The sequence below is a fragment of the Ornithorhynchus anatinus genome, chromosome 2 (assembly GCF_004115215.2).
Source record: "Ornithorhynchus anatinus isolate Pmale09 chromosome 2, mOrnAna1.pri.v4, whole genome shotgun sequence".
Classification (NCBI taxonomy): Eukaryota; Metazoa; Chordata; class Mammalia; order Monotremata; family Ornithorhynchidae; genus Ornithorhynchus; species Ornithorhynchus anatinus.
Genome location: NC_041729.1, coordinates 104163074 through 104185886, shown reverse-complemented (window position 1 = coordinate 104185886; position 22813 = coordinate 104163074). Strand labels below are relative to the sequence as shown.

Here is a 22813-nt window from a genome sequence, read left to right as displayed (position 1 = left end):
GGCCCAAACTTGGGAGTCAGAGGTCATGGGTTCGAATCCTGGCTCCACCACTTGTCAGCTGTGTGACTGTGGGCAAGTCACTTAACTTCTCTGGGCCTAAGTTCCCTCATCTGTAAAATGGGGATTAACTGTGAGCCTCACATGGGACAACTTGATTACCCAGTATCTACCTCAGTGCTCAGAACAGTGCTCCGCACACAGTAAGCACTTAACAAATACCACCATTATTATTATATAAGATAATCAGGTTGGATACAGTCCATGTCCCACACATGGATCCGATCCTCATTTTACAGATGAGTAACTGAGGCAAAGAGAAGTTAAACGATATTCCCAAAATCATGGAACTGACAAGTGGCAGAGCCGGGATTAGAATCTGTGTCCTTCTGACTCCCAGACCCATGCTCTATCCACTAGGCCGTCTGCTTCTCTGTTCTGAGTTAATAATAATAATAATAATGTTGGTATTTGTTAAGCGCTTACTATGTGCCGAGCACTGTTCTAAGCGCTGGGGTAGACATAGGGGAATCAGGTTGTCCCACGTGGGGCTCACAGTCTTAATCCCCATTTTACAGATGAGGGAACTGAGGCACAGAGAAGTTAAGTGACTTGCCCACAGTCACACAGCCGACAAGTGGCAGAGCTGGGATTCGAACTCATGAGCCCTGACTCCAAAGCCCATGCTCTTTCCACTGAGCCAGTTCTTATTGCTTTATTTTATCTTCATGGGTCCGTCGTCAGACCCCATTCCCTCTCTATCCTCAGATCGTGAGCCCCCTGAAAGCCAAACCAGGAACCTTGTCGAATTCTTATCTCTGTCAATCAATCAATATCGATTAATCATATTTAATGAGTGCTTACAGGGTGCAGAGCACTCTACTAAACACTTGCAAAAGTACAATATAACAGAGTTGGTAGCCATTAATGTAAATGTTATAAATGTTATACATATTAAAAATAATCTATGAATATATACCTACATGCTGTGGGGCTGAGAAGACTGCAAATCCAAGTGCACTGCATGTATTCTTTCCCAGAGCTTAGTACAGTGCTCTGCACACAGTAAGCGCTTAGTAATAGCATTTATTAGGCACTAAAAATGCTTGGACCAGTATGGTGACAGTTTGCACGGAGAGGGAAGGGTGGATTTTGGAGATGTTGGGGAAGGGAACTGGGAAGATTTGGTAACTGAATACGGGGCTTGAAAGAGAAGTGGGTGGGGCAAAAAAATGAAAAATTTAGAGCTTTGAGAGTTGGGCAGTATGGTAATGTTATCAACAGTGATGAGAAAATTAGGAGGAGGAGAGTACTGGGGAGGGAAGGTGAGGAATTCCATTTTGGTCACGTCGCAAGCTCAAGGGACTTCCATATGGAGATGTCCCAGAAGTAGGAAGAAATGGGGGATTATGGAGAAGGCAAGAGGTCAGAGCTAGTGAGGGAATAGATTTGGGAGTCATCCTTGTAGAAATGGTAGTTAAAGATGGGCGAGCAAGCGGATGAGCTCCCCAGGGGAGTGGGGGAGTGTAGATGGGGAATAGAATGGAATACAGAATGGAGCCCTGAGGGATGCGTACATTTAGGGGGTTGAAGGCACAGAAAGAGCTGGAGAAAGAAACCGAGAAGGAGTGACGCAAGAGGAAAAAGAACAAGGAGAGGGCTGTGCCGGTGAAGCAGCACGGCCCAGTGGATAGATCATGGGCCTGGGAGTCAGAGGACCTGGGTTCTAATCCTGGCTCTGACACTCGTCTTCTGTGTGCCCTTGAGCAAGTCACTTCCCTTCTCTGGGCCTCAGTTACCTCATCTGTAAAATGGGGATTACGACTGTGAGCGCCACGTGGGGCATGGACTGTGTCCAACCTGATTATCTTGTATCTACTCTTGTATCTACTCCTGCACTTAATACAATGCCTGGCACATAGTAAGCACTTTACAAATCCCATTTAAAAACAACAACAACAAAAAAATCTCAACAAGCATAGATAGCGTTTCCATGGAAGAGGGTGATCCTCCATGATAAAGATGGCCAAGAGGTGAAGAAGGATTAGGATTAGGATAGAGAAGGAGGTCATTGGCAACCATGGAGAAAGGTTTTTTCAGTGGAGTGAAGAGGCGGAAGCCAGACAAGGGGCGGAAGCCAGACAGTAGAAGGTCAAGGAGAGAATTGGGGCGAGGAAGTGGAGGCAGCCGGTGGAAAAAACAACAGCCCCAGCTCAGACTCTGCAGTGACTTCATTAGCAAGCTCCTTCTAAATATTTTGGATCACTGATCTATTTCCGGTTGGCTGCAGACATGAGTTGTCTCATGTTCTGTGTTTCAGCGGAGGCTTGAAACTGAGAATCTTTCTCTGCTTACAACATAGAGCAAACAGCCCCACTTCTGTCACCCGCAAAATAAACAAACAGACATATTCCAGGGTGTCGTCTGCTTCTCACGGTTTGTCACCAGGAGGGCTCGGGGCTGGTGAGAACCGTGAGTTGGGCACAGGCTGTGGATCCTCAAAATCTTTAGCTGCTGGAGGGGTTTGGCATTGGGATTTCAGTAGCCAGTTTTCTCCCCGTCACAGCCTGTGGGAATGGATGTAAAGACACCCCTAGAAGCCCATGAAATTCTGGCTAGAAGTGGTGACCGCAGGCTTTTGGTACCCACGGTCCGAAGCCACCGGCTAAAAGGCATTTTCAGTCAGTCAATCACATTTATCAACTTTTACTGTGTGCGGAGCACTGTTCTAAGCTCTTGGGAGAGTACAATAGAATGATATAACAGACACATTCCCTGCCCACGATGAGCTTACCGTCTAGAGGGGGAGACAGAAATTAGTAGAAATAAATACATTACAGATATGTACGTAAGTGCTGTAGGGGTGGTAGGGGGGATGAATAAAGGGAGCAAGTCAGGGCATAGCAGAGGGGAGTGAGAGAAGAGGAAAGGAGGGTTTAGTCAGGGAAGGCTTCTTGGAGGAGAGAAAAGGAAAGGAGGAAAGGAGGGTTTTCCTGGTGGCTGGAGACGGGGGGTGGAAAATCCCAACATCTCTGTTGTGTCTTCAACTCAGACCCTTAATGATGTCACACAGGAGGCTTCCATTCCTTTGAGACCCTGTACCTTGGAAGCGCTTTGCAGAGACCAGACATCTCAGAACTCAAATCATTCAGTCGTACTGATCGAGCACTTACTGTGAGCAAAGCACCCAGCACAAACTCAGGGCCTCCGAGAGCAAGGCGGTCTAGTGGAAAGAGCCTGGGAGTCAGAGGACCTGGATTCTAATCCCGACTCTGCCACGGCCCTGATGGGTAAAATCACTTCACTTCTCAGTGCCTCATTCCTCTCCTTTACAATACCAGTTCTCCCTTCTTCATAGACCATGAACCCCATATGGGATAGGGACTGTGCCCAACCTGATTATCTTTTATTTACCCCACAGCTTAGTACAGTGCTTGGTTCACAGTTAGCACTGAACAAATACCATTATCATCATCATCAGAAAGGCCACAGCCCTGGGCTCACGGACACAGCACGCACTGATCCATTTGAGCTGTTCTCCAATAACGCTCCTTTCATTCTGATTGATCCAAGGACTTGCTGCTTCACTCACTTCCCAAACTGTCTACGAATACTCTGTCAGTCAACCAGTCAACTGTATTTATTGAGGGCTTACTGGGTGCAGAGCACTGTACTAAGTGCTTGGTAGAGTACCATATACCACTAAACAGACACATTCCCTGTCCACAACGAGCTTATAGTCTTTAGAGGGACACAGATATTAATGTAAATAAATTAATTACAGGTATGGACCTAATTACAGGGCTGGGAGGGGGGATGAATAAAGGGAGCAAGTCAGGGCAATGCAGAAGAGAGTGGGAGAAGAAGAAAGGAGGGCTTAGTCACTAAGGGTCTCTTGGAGGGGTGTGTGGCTTAGTGGCAAGAGCACGGGCTTGGGAGTCAGAGGACATGGGTTCTAATCCCGGCTCCGCCTTGCGCAAGCCACTTAACTTCTCTGCGCCTCAGTTACCTCATCTGTAAAATGGGGATTAAGACTGTGACCCCTACGTGGGACAACCTGATCACCTAGTATCAACCCCAGTGCTTAGAACAGTGCTTGGCACATAGTAAGCGCTTAACAAATACCATCATCATTATTGTTATTAATAATAAAGCTTTGAAGGCGGGGAGATTATTCGTCTGCCAGATAATACTCTGCAAAGCAGCCAGGGTGTGTCAGTGCGTGTAATAACATTAATAATAATAATGGTACTTATTAAGTGCTATATGCCATACACTCTTCTAAGCACTGGGGATGAAGCAAGTTAATGAGGTTGGACACAGTCCCTGTCCCGCACGGGGATTGCACTCTTATCACCATTTTACAGATGAGGTAACTGAGGCAGAGAGAAGTTAAGTGGCTTGCCCAAGGTCACACAGCAGACATGAGGCAGAGGCAGGATTAGAATCCAGGTCCTTCTGACTCCCAGGTCCGAACTCTGTCCACTAAGCCATGCTGCTTCCTCCTCTTTAAGGTAGCAAATGGGAAATCACCAGGAAACTTCATCAGGAGGCAGCTGTGTCCCTCTAGGTTGTGGCTCTGACACCGTGTGGAACAGGAGCTAGGCTCCTTCAGCTTTGCCCTGCACTCTGCCCGGCGAGAGCCCACCCAGACAGCAGCACTTGCCTCCTCCGCGGGGGCCGCCGCTCTGTCGCCTTCCAACTCGCCTGGCAGCAAAAATGGGGGTCGGCCAATTGGGGATTTTGGTCTCCCTTTGAGACCATTTCACCTGGAGAATGTCATGTGGATCCCACAAAAACAGGACAGCCAAGGGGCAGAATAGCTTCCTTTTGCAGGTTTCCCAATTGGCTGCGAAGCGCGGTTGACCTCTGGTGCCTAGGGATGCTTACGGGTGATCGTGGTCTCTCTATTTTTCTTTGGGTGGCATTTGTTAAGGCCTTACTATGTGCCAAGCACTTTTTTCAGGGCTGAGGTAGATACAATCTAAGCATAACAGATACAGTTTCTACTCCACATAAGACTCACAGTGAAAAGGAGGAAGGACAGGTGTCTTATCCTCATTTTAACAGGTGAGGAAACTGAAGCTTAGACGAGTTAAGTGACTCGACCGAGGTCACAGAGCAGGCCGGGACTAACCTCGGGTCTCCTGACTCCCACACCCGTGCTTTTCCCACTAGGCAAACACTGCTTCTCCGTGGTTGTAATATGGAGCCTGCCCAAGGTCTCCCAGACAGGCAAAGGCATTCGGGGTCAGGGATTTGCGTGTAGCAAAGTCAGTCAGTCGGGGCCATGAGCTGAGACATGGTCTCTGGGGCAGGCCTAGAAGTGTTGAGTGTCACTGTGCATCTCTGCACATAATAATTACTATTATTATGGTATTCATTAAGCATTTACTACGTGCCAGGCACTGTTCTAAATGCTGGGGTAGATATGAGATAATTGGGTTTGACACCATCCCTGCCCCACGCGGGGCTCACGCTCTTATTCTCCATTTTACAGATGAGGGAACTGAGGCCCAGCGAAGTGAAGTGACTTACCCAAGGTCACACAGCAGACAAGTGGCAGAGCTAGAATTAAAACCCGTGACCTTCTGACTCCTAGGCCCGTGCTCTATCCACTAGGCCACGCTGCTTCTGCTAGAGTTCATTGTGTCTACCCGACTCGCCCAGGGTTAAAGCTAGTTAGGGTGCTGAGCGTCAGGAATGCTCCAGGTTCATCATAGTCTAAGTAAAACTTTAAGGAAAAACATGATCGCCAGCCCTAGGCACTGACACTAAATCCGCTTCAGTCTATACTTTACTCCGCTGCCCCGATTATCTTTCTATAGAAACGCTTTGGGCATGTCACCACCCTTCTCAAAAATCTCCAGTGGTTGTTTATCAACCTTCACATGAAGCAAAAACTCCTCACTCTTGGCTTCAAAACTCTCCATCCCCTTGCCCCCTTCTACCTCACCTCCCTCCTCTCCTTCTACAGCCCAACCCACATACTCCGCTCCTCTACTGCTAACCTTCCCACTCTGCCTCCATCTCACCTGTCCCACCGTCAACCCTGGATCCACGTCCTACCTCTGGCCTGGAATGCCCTCCCTCCTCACATCTGCCAACTCACTCTCTTCCCCTCTTCAACGCCCTATTGAGAGCTCACCTCCTCCAGGAGGCCTTCCCAGACTGAGCCCCCCTTTACTTCTGCTCCTCCTCCCCTCCCCATCGCCCCTACTCCCTCCCTCTACTCTATTTCCTTCCCCCCCACCCCCGGCTCAGCACTTGTGTATATTTGTACATATTTATTATTCGATTTACTTTATTAATTTATTTTATTAATGATGTATCTGAATCTATAATTCTATTTATTTATTTTGATGCTATTGATGCCTCTCTACTTGCTTTGTTTTTTTGTCTGTCTTCCCGCTTCTAGACGGTGAGCCTGTTGTTGGGCAGGGATTGTCTCTATTTGTTGCTCAATTGTACTTTCCAAGCACTTAGTACAGTGCTCTGCATACAGTAAGTGCTCAATAAATATGATTGAATGAATGAATACATCCTAAAAGAAGGTAAAACAATGGAATATTACCTTTCTCCGTAATCACTCGATCCATCAATCAATCATATTGATTGAAAGCTTTCTGGGGTGCAGAGCAGCATACTAAGCTTGCTCAGGCGAGTACCATATGACAGAGTTGGTAGACTGTAGACTTTAGACCGTAAACTTGTTGCGGGAAGGGACTGTGTCTACTATATTGTTATATTTAATAATAATAATAATGGCATTTGTTAAGTGCTTACTATGTGCAAAGCACTGTTCTAAGAGCTGGGGTAGGTACAAGGTAATCAGGTGCCCCACGTGGGGCTCAGTCTTCATCTCCATTTTACAGATTAGGGAATTGAGGCCCAGAGAAGTCAAGTGACTTGCCCAAAGTCACCGAGTTGACAAGTGGCAGAAGTGGGATTAGAACCCAAGCGCTTAGTGCAGTGCTCTGCACAAAGTAAGTGCTCAATAAATATGGTCGAATGATTGACTAGACACAGTCCCATAACAATTAAAATTACAGAACAACACATTTACCTTCTTGAAAATGCCCAGCCACCTACCTTCCTTCCTTCCTTCCTTCCTTCCTGCCTGCCTGCCTGCCTGCCTCCCTCCCTCCCTTCCTTTCTCTCACTCATCACTCATATTTATTTAGAGCTTACTGTGTGCACAGCACTCTAGTAAGCTCTTGGGAAGTACAGTTTGGCAACAGATAGAGACAATCCCTACCCAACAACGGGCTGACAGTCTAGACCGGCTCGGCCACTTGTCAGCTGTGTGATTTGGGGCAAGTCACTTAATTTCTTGGTGCCTCAGTTACCTCATCTGTAAAATGGGGATTAAGACTGTGAGCCTCACGTGGGACAACCTGATTCCCCTGTGTCTACCCCAGCACTTAGAACAGTGCTCGGCACATAGTAAGCGCTTAACAAATACCAACATTATTAAGGGCGAGACAGACAACAAAACAAAACAAGTAGACAGGCATCAGTAGCATCAAAATAGATCAATAGAACCATAGATAAATGCTCCACCCGTCACTGTAAAGCATCTTAGTCGCTAATGCAAAACACGTAGAAAAAGACAAAGACTAAATTCCCATGACGCACATGCTAAACAAATCTGTACTAAATTTAGAGCTCTGTGACTATATCCATGACTCTGAAGAGTCAAAATCCCATAAATCTGCTGCTAAATGTAGACATGGCTTTGTGCTGCTATTTATACATGGATTTCCCTAATTGCAAACACTTTCATCTCCGCACAGTTTGAAAAGACAACAGTTAGACTGGAATAGAACGAGGAGCCAGGAATGTTTCATTTGTGTGCTTGGCTTTTATTCTCTCCCCTTTCCCCTACTTCCTCTGGAAACACCAACAGCATTACAAAGGGCCTTAAGCTCAAACGATCAAAACCTAACAATTTCAAAAGGGAGCCCGCATAAACCAAGACAAAAATAACCGTGCTTGTAAAAAGCAGCAGCCTGGCCTGGTGGATAAAGCGCAGGCCTGGGAGTCAGAGGACCTGGGTTCTAATCCCAGCTCTGCCACTTGTCTGCTGTATCAACTTGGGCAAGTCACTTCACTTCTCTTTGTCTCAGTTACCTCATCTGCAAAATAAGGATTTAGACTGTGAGCCCCACGTGGGACAGGGACTGTGCCCAATTCCTTCATTCTTTCAGTCGAATTTATTGAGCGCTTAGCGTGTGCAGAGCACTGTACTAAGAGCTTGGAAAGTACAATGCAGCAACTCAATTTGCTTGTATCCACCACAGTGCCTGGCATATAGTAAGCACTTATTAAATACCATTATTATTATTATTATTTTAAAAATGGGGATAAAGACAGTGAGCCCCATGTGGGATATGGACCGTGTCCAGCCTGATTATCCTGTATCTACCCCAGCACTTAGTACAGAGTCTGGTACATAATAAATGCTTCACAAATACAATTTTAAAAAAACAAATCAAAAAGCAAGAACACACTCTATACCACATAGATCCTGGTTCTTAGTTTCGCCTTTCAGCTTTCCTAAACAGAGTGAAAACCAGAGGCCGTTTGTACAGAGAGCACAGGTGCAAGAGGAACACGTTCCCCGCAGACCCGACTTGTAAAATCCACCCACGGCTGAGTGGTTACTGTGTAACGGGCGAGGTTTCTCAGCAGGTTCCAAAGGAAGAGTATGAGGAAATTATTTATAAAGAAGCCTCCGTTTGGCCTGTAAGTCTGTCTCTGAAAGGCGAGTCTGAAGTCGGTGTTTGGCTAGCATTCTAGATCGGTGAGGAGGCCGAGGCAGGGCAGCAGGGATCATCTTTGGATAGGGATGGTTGGCGGGACAGGAATCATACTCTCAGACGGGGTTGAGTCGGCTGGGCAGGACCAGGGGTAGACAGAAGCAGGAAAGAGGAGAGAGGGAATGGAGGGGGTCCTGGTGGGCGACAGAAGCAGCATGGACTAATGGATAGAGCATGGGCCCGGGAAGCAAAAGGACCTGGATTCCAATTCACTCATCTGTTGTATGACCTTGGACAAGTCGCTTCATTTCCCTGTGCCTTGGTTACCTCATCTAGAATCCAATCTGGAAAATGGGGATGAAGGTGGTGAGCCCATGGGGGGCAGGGGCTGTGTCCAACCTGATTAGCTTGTATCTACACTAGCCCTTAGTACAGTGCTTGGCACATAGTAAGCGCTTAACGAATACCAAAAAAAAAAACCCCAAAAGAGGCAGGTTGGGGGGTAGTCAGAGAGGGAAGGAGGAAGGCTGACTGTTTTTTCTTTGGTCTAACTGTCAACAGATGTTCCGGGCAAAACGACTTTGAGGAAATTGATGTTCTCGCAGAGGCCGACTTTATCAGCATACCCGAAGACAGGGTAGCTGTGGTTGATCCTCTAACAGGTGTGTAGGTGTGGATGAAATGGCTGACGTAGGGCCAGCAGTCCTTTCCAGGCAATCAATCAGTCAATGGTATTTTTTGAGCACTTACTGTGTGCAGAGCAGTGTGATAAGCGTTTGGGAGAGTCCAATATAACAGAGTTGGTAGACATGTTCCCTGCCCACAATGAGCGGGTACCAGTGGAGACTGCAGAGCCCGGGGAGGTGTGGGCCTCTATCCCAAAGGCTCACAATCTCCTTCCATTTCTGGGGGCTTTTCCCTGGCCCATCCTTCTTACTCTGTTGTCTCCCAGCCCTCCTCATCTGAAAAGCTCACAGTCACCCTCCATTTCTGGGCACTCCTCCCTGGCCCGTCCTCCTTACTCCACTGTCTCCCAGCCCTCCTCATTGAAAGGCTCACAATCTCCCTCCATTTCAGGATACTTCCCTCTAGCCTGTCCTTCTTACTCCACTGACTCCCAGCCCTTCTCATCTGAAAGTTGTGATTCAATATAAACATTCCATCTTTACGTCTGGGGGACACTAACTCTTCTTGCCCACCCAAGAGCCCCTAGACTCATCGCTTCTAGACTGTTGGCTTGTTGTGGGCAGGGAACGTCTCTACCTACTCTGTTATATTATACTCTCCCGAGAGCTTGGTACGGTGCTCAGCACACAGGAAGGGCTCGATAAATTGATTGATTGATCTAGTCTCTAGAGTGTAAACTCATCTCTAGACCATAAGCTCATCTCTCCGTTGGAGAGCCGTCCTGGGTTTCAATTGTACGGTCAAAGTCGTTGTTGAGAAGCAACAAAGCTTCAGAGGGAGACTTAAACAAAGACGACAGGCACAAGAACGGCAGGATCTGGAAAAGGTAAGAGTTGACTTGGTGTCCAATTCCAACAGAGAAACCTGAAGATCAATTAATTAATCCATGGTATTTACTGAGCACTTACCGTGCGCTGAGCATTGCATTAAGTGCCTAGGAGAGTACAACAGACAGACGTGGGAGATGCATTCCCTGCCTATATACAAAGAAGGGGAAGGGCTGGGGGTATCATTTGAGTTCAATGGAGGTTTTATCTGAAGGAAAAAAGAACCAGTGGGAAAAATGAAATCATGTGATCCCCACAAGTGGCTACGACTACAACGCCGGCACTGTCGGAAGCACGCTAGGCCAACCAGCCTGCCGTGACAGCCTCTGGACATTGCCATAGGGGGAAGATCAGCCTTTCCGAGGATCCTATGCTGCTTTCCCATGTCTCCACTGCTCCTGTTTGTGTGGCAGCGACACAGTGGTTAAATGGACCTCGGAACTGAGCCGGGATGGAATCGCTCATTGCCACTAGGTTTTAGCGGGGGTGGTCGTGAAGCCCTCCACCTCCACTACCCCGTGGGGCCCGCATCGTTGGACGCACCAGTTCGCCATCAGGCTTGGTGGGCAGCGGTGGTGGTGTTTGACCCTCAAAGGATAGCGGGTGGACCTCTATTGTGAAGAATGGGGTTCGGTGTGGTCCCCCAAATGCCCACCCTTATAAAATCAGAGCCTGAACATTCACAGCTTTAAAAAATACTGCTTCTGTGACACCTGGCATCCCAGGAATCTAAGGTAAAATCCTTCTCCTTCCGCAACCTCACACAAGCCCCTCCACCACCAGGCTCACTGGCCTCAGGACCTGCACAAGCCTAGGCGCTCCCCTGAACAGAAGCTCAGCTCCAGCTACAGAGGAAAAGTTTCCGTCATTCATTCATTCATTCTATCATATTTATTGAGCGCTTACTGTGTGCAGAGCACCGTACTAAGCTCTTGGAAAGTACAATTCGGCAACAAATAGAGACAATCGCTTACGTGGGAAATTAGACTTGGAGAAGGCACCCAGGAAATCACTTGGCAGGCTACTCGCAACCTGAACTGAGGGAGAATACCCTAAACTTCAGGGCCTCGATCAACTACTCATGGTACTTACTGAGCGTTTGGAGAGCACTGAACTAAGGGCTTGGGAGAGTCCGATATAACAGAGTTGGTAGAAACTTTCCCTGCCCACGTTGAGCTTATACTCTAGAGCTTACATGCATAGACACCACACTCGCCCGCCACCCACACAGAACCAACCTCACCACAGGCAGCTAAAGTGCAAGAAACAGAACAGCAGAAAGGTTGCCTCCGGCCGAGGCCCTGTGTCCTGGCCTGAACTGAACGCGATGGGCTCCTTGCCAGCAGGAGTGGGGCTGAGTCGCCGCTCGCTGAGGGGATTCCTGCTAGGACCCTCCCTCCCGGAAGCTCCTCTGCCACTAGATTTCCTAGAGATCCTCTTTTTCAAGTGGCACTCCCTGTGGGCGTTTTGATTTATTATGACAGTGGTTGCTCGGAACCGAATCTTCCGTAAGTCACTCGGAAAGAACAGGACCATCAGGGAACACTGGCTGTTTTATCTCTTCGCTGCAGATGACATCCTCACTGGTGGATCATGGGAGCGGGCTTTAGAAACGGTGGGTGTCCCCGCAGAACCGGGCGGAAATTCTCATCGGAGAAAAAGGGGCGGAAGCTCTGGAAATATTTCTGTGGCTTTCATAAAAGTCCAACAGAGGCTTCTAAATGGGTATTGGCTGATTCAATCGATTGTATTTATTGAGTGCTTACTGTGTGCAAAGCACTGCACAAAGTTCTTGGGAGAGCACAATATAACAATAAACAGACACATTTGGATAGCTAATTTCATACTCCTGAGGTCTCCCCCCAGCACGTTTAAAGTGAAATACCAGGGCAACTAGTAGCGGAGGAAATGTCAGGCAGTATTTGACTGAAGTCCAGGCTATACATGTGATGCTCTCTTTGGAATTAAAAAGAACAAGAGTAATTGAGGCTGACTCTATTTAGACAAGCCTAGGGATGCTACAAGATCCCAAATATTAATACAAAATAGCACCGGGGAAGGCATCTTCACCTGAAAACAGCCTCTTCACCAACCCATGGAGAAAGAAGGTGGTCGGGCTGAGAGCATCTTTTGAGTTAAAAGATGTCAAAAAGTTAAAAAGTTCAAAGCCTTTACTGAAGGCATATCTCCCCATTCTCTTCCTTAGCCTTCCCAGACTAAGCCCCATTTTTCCTCATCTCCCACTCCCTTCTGCGTCACCCCCATTTGCTCCCTTTGCTCTCCCCCACCTTCCCAGCCCCACAGCACTTATGTATACAGCTCTAATTTTATTATTTATTTGTATTGTTGTCTATCTGTATTGCTGTCTGTCTCCCCCCCGTAGACTGTGAACTCGTTGTGGGCAGGGATTATCACTCTTTACTGTTATATTGTACTTTCCCAAGTGCTTAGTACTGTGCTCTGCACACAGGAAGCGCTTAATACATACGATTGAATGAAAGTTAGGTGGAAGTCTTATTTTGAGAAAAAAAGAACCAACAGAATTGTACTTTCCAAGTGCTTAGGACAGTGTTTTGCACATAGTAAGCGTTCAATAAATATGATTGAATGAAAGAATGAATGAAAAGTGAAATCATGCGATTGTCCCAAAGTGGTCATCTGTGACCATGGGGCTGTCAGCAGCACACTGGCATCACAGTCTCTGTACACTGTCTCAGGGGGAAAGAAAATCAGGCCTTCACAGGGGCCCATGCTGCTTTCTTCAGTCTCCACTGCTCCCGCTTGGGCGGGAGTGACACGACAGTTAGATGGACCTCGGGACTGAGCCGGGATGGCATCGCTCGTTGCCATAAGGTCTCGGTGATGATGGTCGTGAGGCCCTTCGGGGCCACACCCTCTACTCTGTCTCTCGAGTATCTGAAAAACATTACCTGCGCCTCATCGCTCAGCTCAGTACGATCTGGCTTAATCCAATTTATCAGTGGAAAGAGAAATGGCGGCTACGCCCAGCGGCCCTGGAGGGAACATAAGCTCCCGCTGCTGCCTCTCTGATAACTGAATCACCAGCAGCCAGCCCGGCCCTCTGCCCTCACCCACCCCGAGACAGAGTTCCATGCAGACCTGGCACAGGGTGTCAAGAAGAGACACACTTTCCCCTCTCTCCTTTCCCTCCGACATTCATTTCCCAAGGGTCTCCTTCCACGGGCTAATGACAGTTCCTAGGCCAGAAGGAGAATCAGGCTGCAAGATAGCAGTGGCAATAGGAAGAAGAAAAAGATAATATAATCTTCTCTTTATCCTCCAAAGTGCTAATTTTAGAAAATAAGCTTTCCATTGTGAAAGGTTTAACCTGATTAGGATATCTTGAGGAGAAAGTGCCCAGGCAATACTGAGAAGCAAGGGACTACGGATAAGCTTCAAACTGGGGGGTCAATGCTGCCGGCAGGGGTGCAATTGGTAGCCAGAGATGGATTGTGGGCAGAGGGCAGGGGGTACACTGAGGCAAGGTAATAGAATGAGGAGAATATTCTCTTCCTCCAAGGACAAACAGGTAATCCTCATCAATCAATCAGTAGTATATAGTGTGTGCAAAGCACTGCACTAAACCCTTTGGAGAGTACAATAATCAATCCATTGTATTTATTGAGCACCTACTGAGTACAGAGTGCTCTACTAAATGCTTGGGAGACTATGGTACAATAGAGTTGGAAAACACGATCCCTGCCTTCTAGACTGTGAGCTTGTTGTTGGGTAAGGATTGTTTCTATTTGTTGCCGAATTGTACTTTCCAAGTGCTTAGTGCAGTGCTCTGCACAAAGTAAGCACTCAATAAAAATGATCGAATGAATGAAGGAGCTTACAGACTAGAGGGGGGAGACAGACACTGAACTACATTACATATAACTCTATCCTAATCCTCCTCGACCTCTCAGCTGCCTTTGACACTGTTCACCATCCCCTTCTCCTCCACACCTTATCTCACCTTGGCTTCACGGACTCCGTCCTCTCCTGGTTCTCCTCTTATCTTTCTGGACATTCATTCTCGGTCTCCTTTGCGGGCTCCTCCTCCCCCTTCCATCCTCTAAGCATAGAGGTTTCTCAAGGGTCAGTTCTTGGCCCTCTTCTGTTCTCCATCTACACTCACTCCCTTGGTGAACTCATTCGCTCCCAAGGCTTCAACTATCATCTCTACGTCAATGACACCCAAAGCTACATCTCCTACCCTGTTCTCTCCTCCTCCCTCCAGGCTTGTTTCTCCTCCTGCCTCCAGGACACCTTCACCTGGATGTCTGCTCGCCACCTAAAACTCAACATGTCCAAGACTGAGCTCCTTATTTCCTTCCCAAACCCCGTCCTCCCCCTGACTTTCCTGACACTGTGGATGGTACAACCATCCTTTCCTTCTCTCAAGCCTGCAACCTTGGTGTCATCCTTGACTCAGATCTCTCATTCACCCCACACATCCAATCCGTCACCAAGACCTGCCGGTCTCACCTTTACAATATCGCCAAGATCCGCCCTTTCCTCTCCATCCAAACGGCTATCATGCTGGTACAGGCTCTCGTAATATCCCGGCTGGATTATTGTGTCAGCCTTCTTTCTGATCTCCCTTCCTCCTGTCTCTCCCCACTCCAGTCTATTCTTCATTCTGCTGCCCGGTCATCTTCCTGCAGAAATGCTCTGGGCATGTCACTCCCCTCCTTAAAAACCTCCAGTGGTTGCCTATTAACCTCCACATGAAACAAAAACTTCTCACTCTGGGCTTCAAGGCTCTCCATCACCTTGCCCCCTCCTACCTCACCTGCCTTCTCTCTTTCCACTGCCCACCCCGCACGCTCCGCTCCTCTGCTGCCCACCTCCTCCCCATCCCCCGTTCACGCCTATCCCGCCGTAGACCCCTGGCCCACATCCTACCGCTGTCCTGGAATGCCCTCCCTCCTCACCTCTGCCAAACTAACTCTCTTCCCCTCTTCAAAGCCCTACTGAGAGCTCACCTCATCCAGGAGGCCTTCCCAGACTGAGCTTTTCCCTTTTCCCTTTGCTCCCTCTCTGCTCCTCCTCCGCCCTCTGCTCCCTCTTCCTTCTCCCCTTCACCTCCCCTCAGCTAAGCCCCCTTTCCCTCCGCTCCTCCCCCTCTCCCTCCCCTCCCCTCAGCACTGTGCTCATTTGTATATATTTTTATTACCCTATTTATTTTGTTAATGAGGTGTACAACCCCTTGATTCTATTTATCGTGATTATGTTGTCTTGTTTTTGTCCATCTGTCTCCCCCGATTAGACTGTGAGCCCATCACTGGGCAGGGATGATCTCTATCTGTTGCCGAATTGTACATTCCAAGGGCTTAGTACAGTGCTCTGCACAAAGTAAGTGTTCAATAAATACTACTGAATGAATGAATGAATGAATGAATAAGGGAAAAGGCAGAGTATAAAGACACGGTCATAAGGGCTGTGGGGCTGGGGTGAATAGCAAAGTGGCACATAGCCAAGGGCAGAAGGGGTTCATTCATTCATTCAATCTATTTATTGAGCTCTTACTGTGTGCCAAGTACTATGCTAAGCGCTTGCGAGAGTCCAACAATAAACAGATGCCTTCCCTAGGAGGGTAGGTGGGGGGATGAGGGCTTAGTCAGGGAAGACTTCTTGGAGGAGAGGGTGCTTTCATGAGGGTTTTGAAGGTGGGGAGAGAGGTGGACTCTGCGATATTAAGGGGGAGGCGGTCCCCAGACAGAGGCAGGATGTCAGCAAGGGGTCAGTGGTAGGAGAGATGAGCTCAAGGTGGAGTGAATGGATTGTCATAAGAGGAGTGAAGTGTACTGGCTGGGTTGCAATTAGTAGCGCTGTGCGCTAAGGGAAGAAGAGGAGAGCTGACTGAATGCCTTGCAGAGGGCAAGGAGTTTCGCTTTGATGTGGAGGACTAAGCACTGGAGTGTATACGAGCAAATCAGGTTGGACACAGTCCCTGTCCCACGTGGGGCGCACAGTCTCAATCCTCATTTTACAGATGAGGTAACTGAGGCACAGAGAAGTGAAGTCGCTTGCCCAAAGTCGCACAGCAGAAGACTGGTGGAGCCATTAATAGAACCCGTGACTTTTTGACTCCCAGGCCCATGCTTTATCCACTCTGCTATGCTGCTGGAAAATTCTTGGGATTGATATGGTTTAGCTGGGGAGTTAGGTTCTTTTTGGGACATGAGGTGTGCATCTGCCTGATTGCCTGAGAGCACAAGGCCCTGACCTTATTGAAGTGTACAGCAGGAGCCTGGTCTCACATGCTCCCAGTGACCTACTACAGTGCTCTAGTATATTGCTCCTACTAGAATATAGCATTCTACACACACGACAGGGGCCCAGCATCATAATCTGCAAGGTCACACAGTAGCTGCCAAGTCTCAAACTCTGCACATGGTATAGGCACTCAATAAATACTGATTGATTGACTGACCCCTGCACATCCTGCTCCTTGTCTAAGGGAGAGACGTTTGGGCTGTTCCTGGGGTCCAAGTAGAGGGGAGTAAAGGGCCAGCTGCTTAGTATAGTGTTCTTTACCCTATAAGCACTCAATAAATACCACTGATGATGATGATAATGATGGGAGGGGAGAGCGCAGGGCCACCAGCATCCTTGGGAAGCAGCAGCAGAGTGTCCTGCTGAACGGAAGAGCGGAGAGTGACGTGATGCTCAAAGTCCTCGGGGGCCCCTAGGAATTGTAGCTCAGGGCTCCCACCGGCCCTCCGAATAGGTCCACGGGGCATCGGTACCACCGTGTGGGCATCGAGTTTGCAGAATCCTCATCCCACCCACCGCCCCGCGACTGCTGGCTAGGTACGCTTCCTCCCGCCACTCCTGGTTCTGGTCCTTCGTTCTGGCAGGAAGGGCAGGATCCCCACAGAACTGCGGATAGACCCCTAAAATCCTCCACTGCCCTAATGATTGTTGTGCCCCACGGGATGCTCAGTCTAGGACTCCGTTCCCTAGGGTGGGCGGGGGGGAAGGAGAGGTCCTTGAAGCACTTAATCATCTTGTCCCTTCCCACCTCACCTACTGCAACCCAGGCCGCACACTTCTCTTCTCCAATGCCAACCTTCTCGCTGTATCTCACCACCGACCCCTCGCCCACATCCTGCCTCTGGCCTGGAATGTCCTCCCTCTTCATATCCGACAGATAATTACTCTCTCCCCTTTCAAAGCCTTATTGAAGGCGCATCTCCTCCAAGAGGCCTTCCCTGACTCATTTATTCATTCACCAGTGGCGACAGCACGGGCTTGGGAATCAGAGGACGTGAGTTCTAATCCCGGCTCCACCACTAGTCTGCTGTGTGACCTAGGGCAAGTTACTTCACTTCTCTGTGTCTCAGTTATCTCATCTGTAAAATGGGCATTAAGAGTGTGAGCCCTATGTGGGACAACCTGATTATCTTGAATCTACTCCGGCACTTAGAATAGTGCTTGGCACATATTAAGTGTTTAACAAATACCATCATCATTATTATTATTATTTATTGAGGGCTTTTTGTGTGCAAAGCATTGTACTAAGCGCTTGGGAGAGTACAACAACAAACAGACACATTCCCTGCCTACAATGAGCTCCTAGTCTAGCAGGGGAGACAGACATCAAACTAAATTACATAAGGGAAAAGGCAGAGTATAGGATATGTCCGTAAGCACTGTGGGACTGGGGGTGGGGTGAGTAGAAAAGCGGTACACAGCCGAACACGTAGCAGATGCAGAGAGGAGGGTGGGTAGGGGGATGAGGATCTACTAAGCCACAGTAAGCACTTAACAAATACCATTATTATTATTATTATTATTATTATTATGTCCTTAATACCACACACACACCCAAAATCTTACCCAGCCTTGGCCACACTGATGGTCTGCTGTTCCATCGCTTCATGGATGCTGGTCCGGTCATGCTCCTTGATGCTATTAAACTCGTCGATACAGCAAAGACCTCCATCTGCAAGCACCAATGCTCCAGCCTCCAAATTCCACTCCCCGGAGTCTTTCACTGCTGTCACAGTCAGACCTGAGAGGGAAGAGACCAGTCAATCGATCTATCGTATTGACTAAGTGCTTACTGTGTGCAGAGCACTCTACTAAGTGTTTGGGAGAGTTCGGTGTAGTAAAGTGGGTAGACACTTTCCCTGCCCACAACAAGCTACTTTTCATTCGTTTGATCGTATTTATTGAGCGCTTACCGTGTGCAGAGCACTGGACTAAGCGCTTGGAAAGTACAATTCGGCGATAAAGAAAGACGATCCCTCTTTCCAAGGGCAAAGTCAGTCAGTCAATCGTATCTATTGGTCGCTTAGTGTGTGCAGAGCACTGTATTAAGCACTTGGAAAGTATAATTCATCAATAAAGAGAGACAATCTCTCTTTCATTGGGCACAGTCAGTCAGTCAATCGTATCTACTGAGTGCTTACTGTGCACAGAGCACTGCACTCAGCGTTTGGGAGAGTACAATAAACAGACACCTTCCCTACCCACAATGAGCTTACAGTCTAGAGGGGGAGACAGACAATAATATAAATTTTTAAAATTCCAGACCCATACATGAGTACTGTGGGGCCAGGAGGGGAGATGAATAAAGGGGAGCAAGTCAGGGTGACAAAGAAGGGAGTGGGAGAAGAGGAAAGGAGGGTTAAGACGGGGAGGAGCAGAGCAACCTGGTGTATGGAGGGGAGGTGTGCAAGAGGGCAGATGCTGACTCTCTACCATTTACCACATCATCATTTATCAAGAGCTGCCAAGAAAAGCACTGTGCTAAGCATTTGGACTCGTAAAATGGGAGCAGGGTGCACGGTTCACCGCTCTCCATGAGCAGATTTCCTTCTTAGAATCTAACTGCAGGCTAGAGGGTTCTGTCAAGGAAAAGGGTGGTGTTCTTTGACTGGGGTCTTGTCTTATGCTGTCGAGTCGTCTCCTACCCATAGCGACGCCATGGACACATCTCTCCCAGAACGCCCCGCTCTCCATCTGCAATCTTCTGGGAGTGGATCCAGAGAGTTTTCTTGGTAAAAATCTGGAAGGTTGACCACTGCTGTCTTCCACGCAGTCAACTCGAATCTCTGTTCTCGACCGTCTCCCATGCCGCTGCTGCCCAGCGCGGGTGAGTTTTGACTTGTAGCACATTGCTTTCCCTTCGCTAGTCACTGCCCAAGCTAGGAATGGAATGCATATTCTTCTGCTTGACTCTTCCTCCCATAGTTAAGACCGGGCGAGCACTAGAAACCCTCCAGGCGTGACCCCAAGAGGGGCACGACTGGGGTAAGCACATAGAAATGCGTGTATACTAACAGATGCATGTGCCCTCTATAACTTTATGAGGAACATGTCGACATTGGTGAAAACTCTTTGGTGAAAAAAAAAGGAAACAAATTCCAATTGGAGCACCATAGTGATTCTACTCTCCCTCTCAGTGCCCTTCACTATAACAATAATAATCCTGTTATTTGTTAAGTGCTTACTATGTGCCAAGCACTGTTCTAAACCGGGGTAGATACAAGGTAATCCGGTCATCCCATGTGGGGCTCACAGTCTCAATCTCATTTTATAGATGAGGTAACTGAGGCCCAGAGAAGTGAAGTGACTTGCCCCAGATCAAACAGCAGACGAGTGGCCGGAATTAGAACCCACGACCTCTGACTCCCAAGCCCGGGATCTTGCCACTGAGCCATGCTGCTATAGTGGGGAGACGTAAGAGGTAGAGGCAGGGGAGAGTATGTTGGAGCTTTATGCCCTTTCCGCCTGAAGAACCGTTTTGGGCATTTCACAGGGCCGGCTGGCTCAGTGGGAATCCCGCAGAGAGCTGGCTGATGCGGAAGCAGAGACCACAGCATCTGTGGGTTCGAGGCGCTGCGGCATGGTCCGGCGCTAGGCTGCAGTCTCTTCCACTGGACCCGGGTTTTCCATGCGAAATGCTCCTGGGAGCGTCTGCCCACCTACTTGCTTGTTGCCCTCTGTCCCAGCAGGAGCGTGACTAGCAGGAGTGAGAGAGTCAGGGGGTGCTGAACAAGCCATTAACACTACAGTCAATAATGATGGGATTTGTTAAGCGCTTACTATGTCCCAGGTACTGCACTAAGCGCTAGGGTGCATACATTCAGGACACGTTTCCCCTCTCCTCAAGAACCTCCAGCGGTTGCCCATCCACCTCCATAGCAAAGCATTCCATCACCTTGCGCCCTCCTACTTCACCTCCCTACTCTCCTGCTACAACCCAGCTCGCACACTCCGCTCCTCCAATGCTAACCTTCTCACCGGTCCTCAACCTCACCTGTCCCACCACAGACCCCTCGCCCACACCCCTTGTCCTGCCTCTGGCCTGGAACCCCTTCCCTCCTCAAATGCTACAGACGATTACTCTCCCCCTCTTTCAAACTCTTACCGAAGGTACGTCTCCTCCAAGAGGCCTTCTCTAAGCCCCCACTTTCCTCTTTTCCCACTCCCTTCTGCATTGCCCTGACTTGCTCCCTTTGCTCACAACCCCTCCCACCCCCACAGCACTTGAGTACAGATCTGTCATTTATTTATTTATATTAATGCCTGTCTCCACCTGGCCCTCTAGACCGTAAGCTCGTCATGGACAGGGAATGTGCCTGTTTATCATTGTATCGAACTCTTCCCAGCGCTTAGTTCAGTGTTCTGCACATGGAAGCGCTCGATAAATACGATTGAATTAACAAGCAAATCGAGTTGGACACAGTCCCTGTCCCCTGTGGGACTCAGTGTCTCAATTCTTATTTCACAGATGAGGTAACTGAGGCCCTCAGAAGTGAAGTGACTGGCCCAAGGTCACAGAGTAGACAATTCGCAAAGCTGGGTTGAGGACCCATGACCTTCTGACTCCCAGGCCCGGGCTCTATCTATTACATAATAATAATAATACATAATAATAGCGTTTGTTAAGCACTTACTATGTGTCAAGCACTACACTAAATGCTGGAGTCAATACAAGATGCAAGATAATCAGGTCACATGCAGTCTGTGTCCCACATGCAGTTCATTGACTAAGGGGGAGGAAGAATAGGTATTCATTCATTCATTCATTCATTCATTCAATCGTATTTATTGAGCGCTTACTTTGTGCAGACCACTGTACTAAGCGCTTGGAACATACAATTTGGCAACAGAGACAATCCCTGCCCAACGACGGGCTCACAGTCTAAACGGGGGAGACGGACAACGAAACAAACCAAAAGAAAACAAGCAATCTGACGTACTGAATCCCCCTTTTACAGATGAGGAAATTGAGGCACTGAAAAGTGACGTGACGTCCCCAAGGTCAAAGAGCAGGTGAGTGGTGGAGCTGGGATGAGGACCCAGGTCCTCTGACTCTCAGGCCTGGGCTCTTTCCACTAAGCCACACTGCTTCCTCTGCACAGGTTCTCTCACTCCTGAAAAGAGGATTTAGGCTCATCTGTTGTTTTCAACCAGAGACTCTCACACCTCCCCACCCTATTCCACCTCCACTACCACTTCCAAACTTCTACCTCACCTCTGCACTTGAGTCCTAACCCTCTCCTCTTTCGGAACACCTACGTACATATATTTAAAACCTGTTGCTTCCTCTCCTATCTGTAAATTATTTTGGTGACGATCTTTTCTGCTTCTTTGGAAGTTCCTGGAGGGCAGGGATTATGTCGATCAATCAATCGTATTTATTAAGAGTTTACGGTGTGCCGAGCACTGCACTAAGCACTTGGGAGAGTATACTATAACACTACAAGACGCATTCCTTGCCGACGAGCTTACCACCAAGAGGGGTAAACAGACATTAATATAAATAAATTACATATATGTACTTAAGTGCTGTGGGGTTGGGAGGTGTTGGGTGGTCGATAAAGGGAGCAAATCAGGGCAACGCAGGAGCGCAGGAGCGGGAGAAAAGGAAATGAGGGCTTAGTTGAAAGGCCTCTTGGAGGAGATGTGCCTTCAATAAGGCTTTGAAGGGGAGGACAGTAATTATCTGTGGGAGATGAGGAGGAAATTCCAGAGGCAGGACGTGAGGGAGATCAATGGGGAGATGGATGAGACTGAGGTACAGTAAAAAGGTTGGCATTAAAGGAGCAAAGTGTACCGGCTGGGTTGTAGTAGGAGAGCAGCGAGGTGACTGACTGCTTTAAACCCAATGGTGAGGAGTTTCTGTTGGATGTGGAAGTAGATGGGCAACCCCTGGAGGTTCTTGAGGAGTGGGGAAAATGGCCTGAACGTTTTGTAATAATAATGTTGGTATTTGTTAAGCGCTTACTACATGCAGAGCACTGTTCTAAGCACTGGGGTAGATGCAGGGTAATTGTAGAAATATGATCCGGGCAGCAGAATGAAGCCTGTCGACTAATTCTGCTGAACTCTCTCAAGTAAACTGGTCTCTTGACTGTAAGCTCATTGTGGGCAGGGAATGTGTCTCTTTATTGTTATACCGCACTCTCCCGTATGTTTAATACGATGCTTAGCCCACAGTAAGCCCGTGATACGACCGAATGGAGCCTTTAGTACCAGTGCTATACACAGATTAAATGTGACTGTGAGATT

The 22813-nt window shown here is 48.3% G+C and overlaps 1 protein-coding gene across 1 annotated transcript in view; it reads right to left on the bottom strand.

The window, feature by feature from the left end:
- Positions 1 to 22813, bottom strand: part of MCM9 (minichromosome maintenance 9 homologous recombination repair factor) — a 92330-nt gene that overhangs the window by 20865 nt on the left and 48652 nt on the right. The window contains exon 9 of the mRNA XM_029057292.2: positions 18128 to 18302. Coding sequence (XP_028913125.1) covers positions 18128 to 18302 — 175 coding nt within the window. The remainder of the gene's footprint in view (positions 1 to 18127; positions 18303 to 22813) is intronic.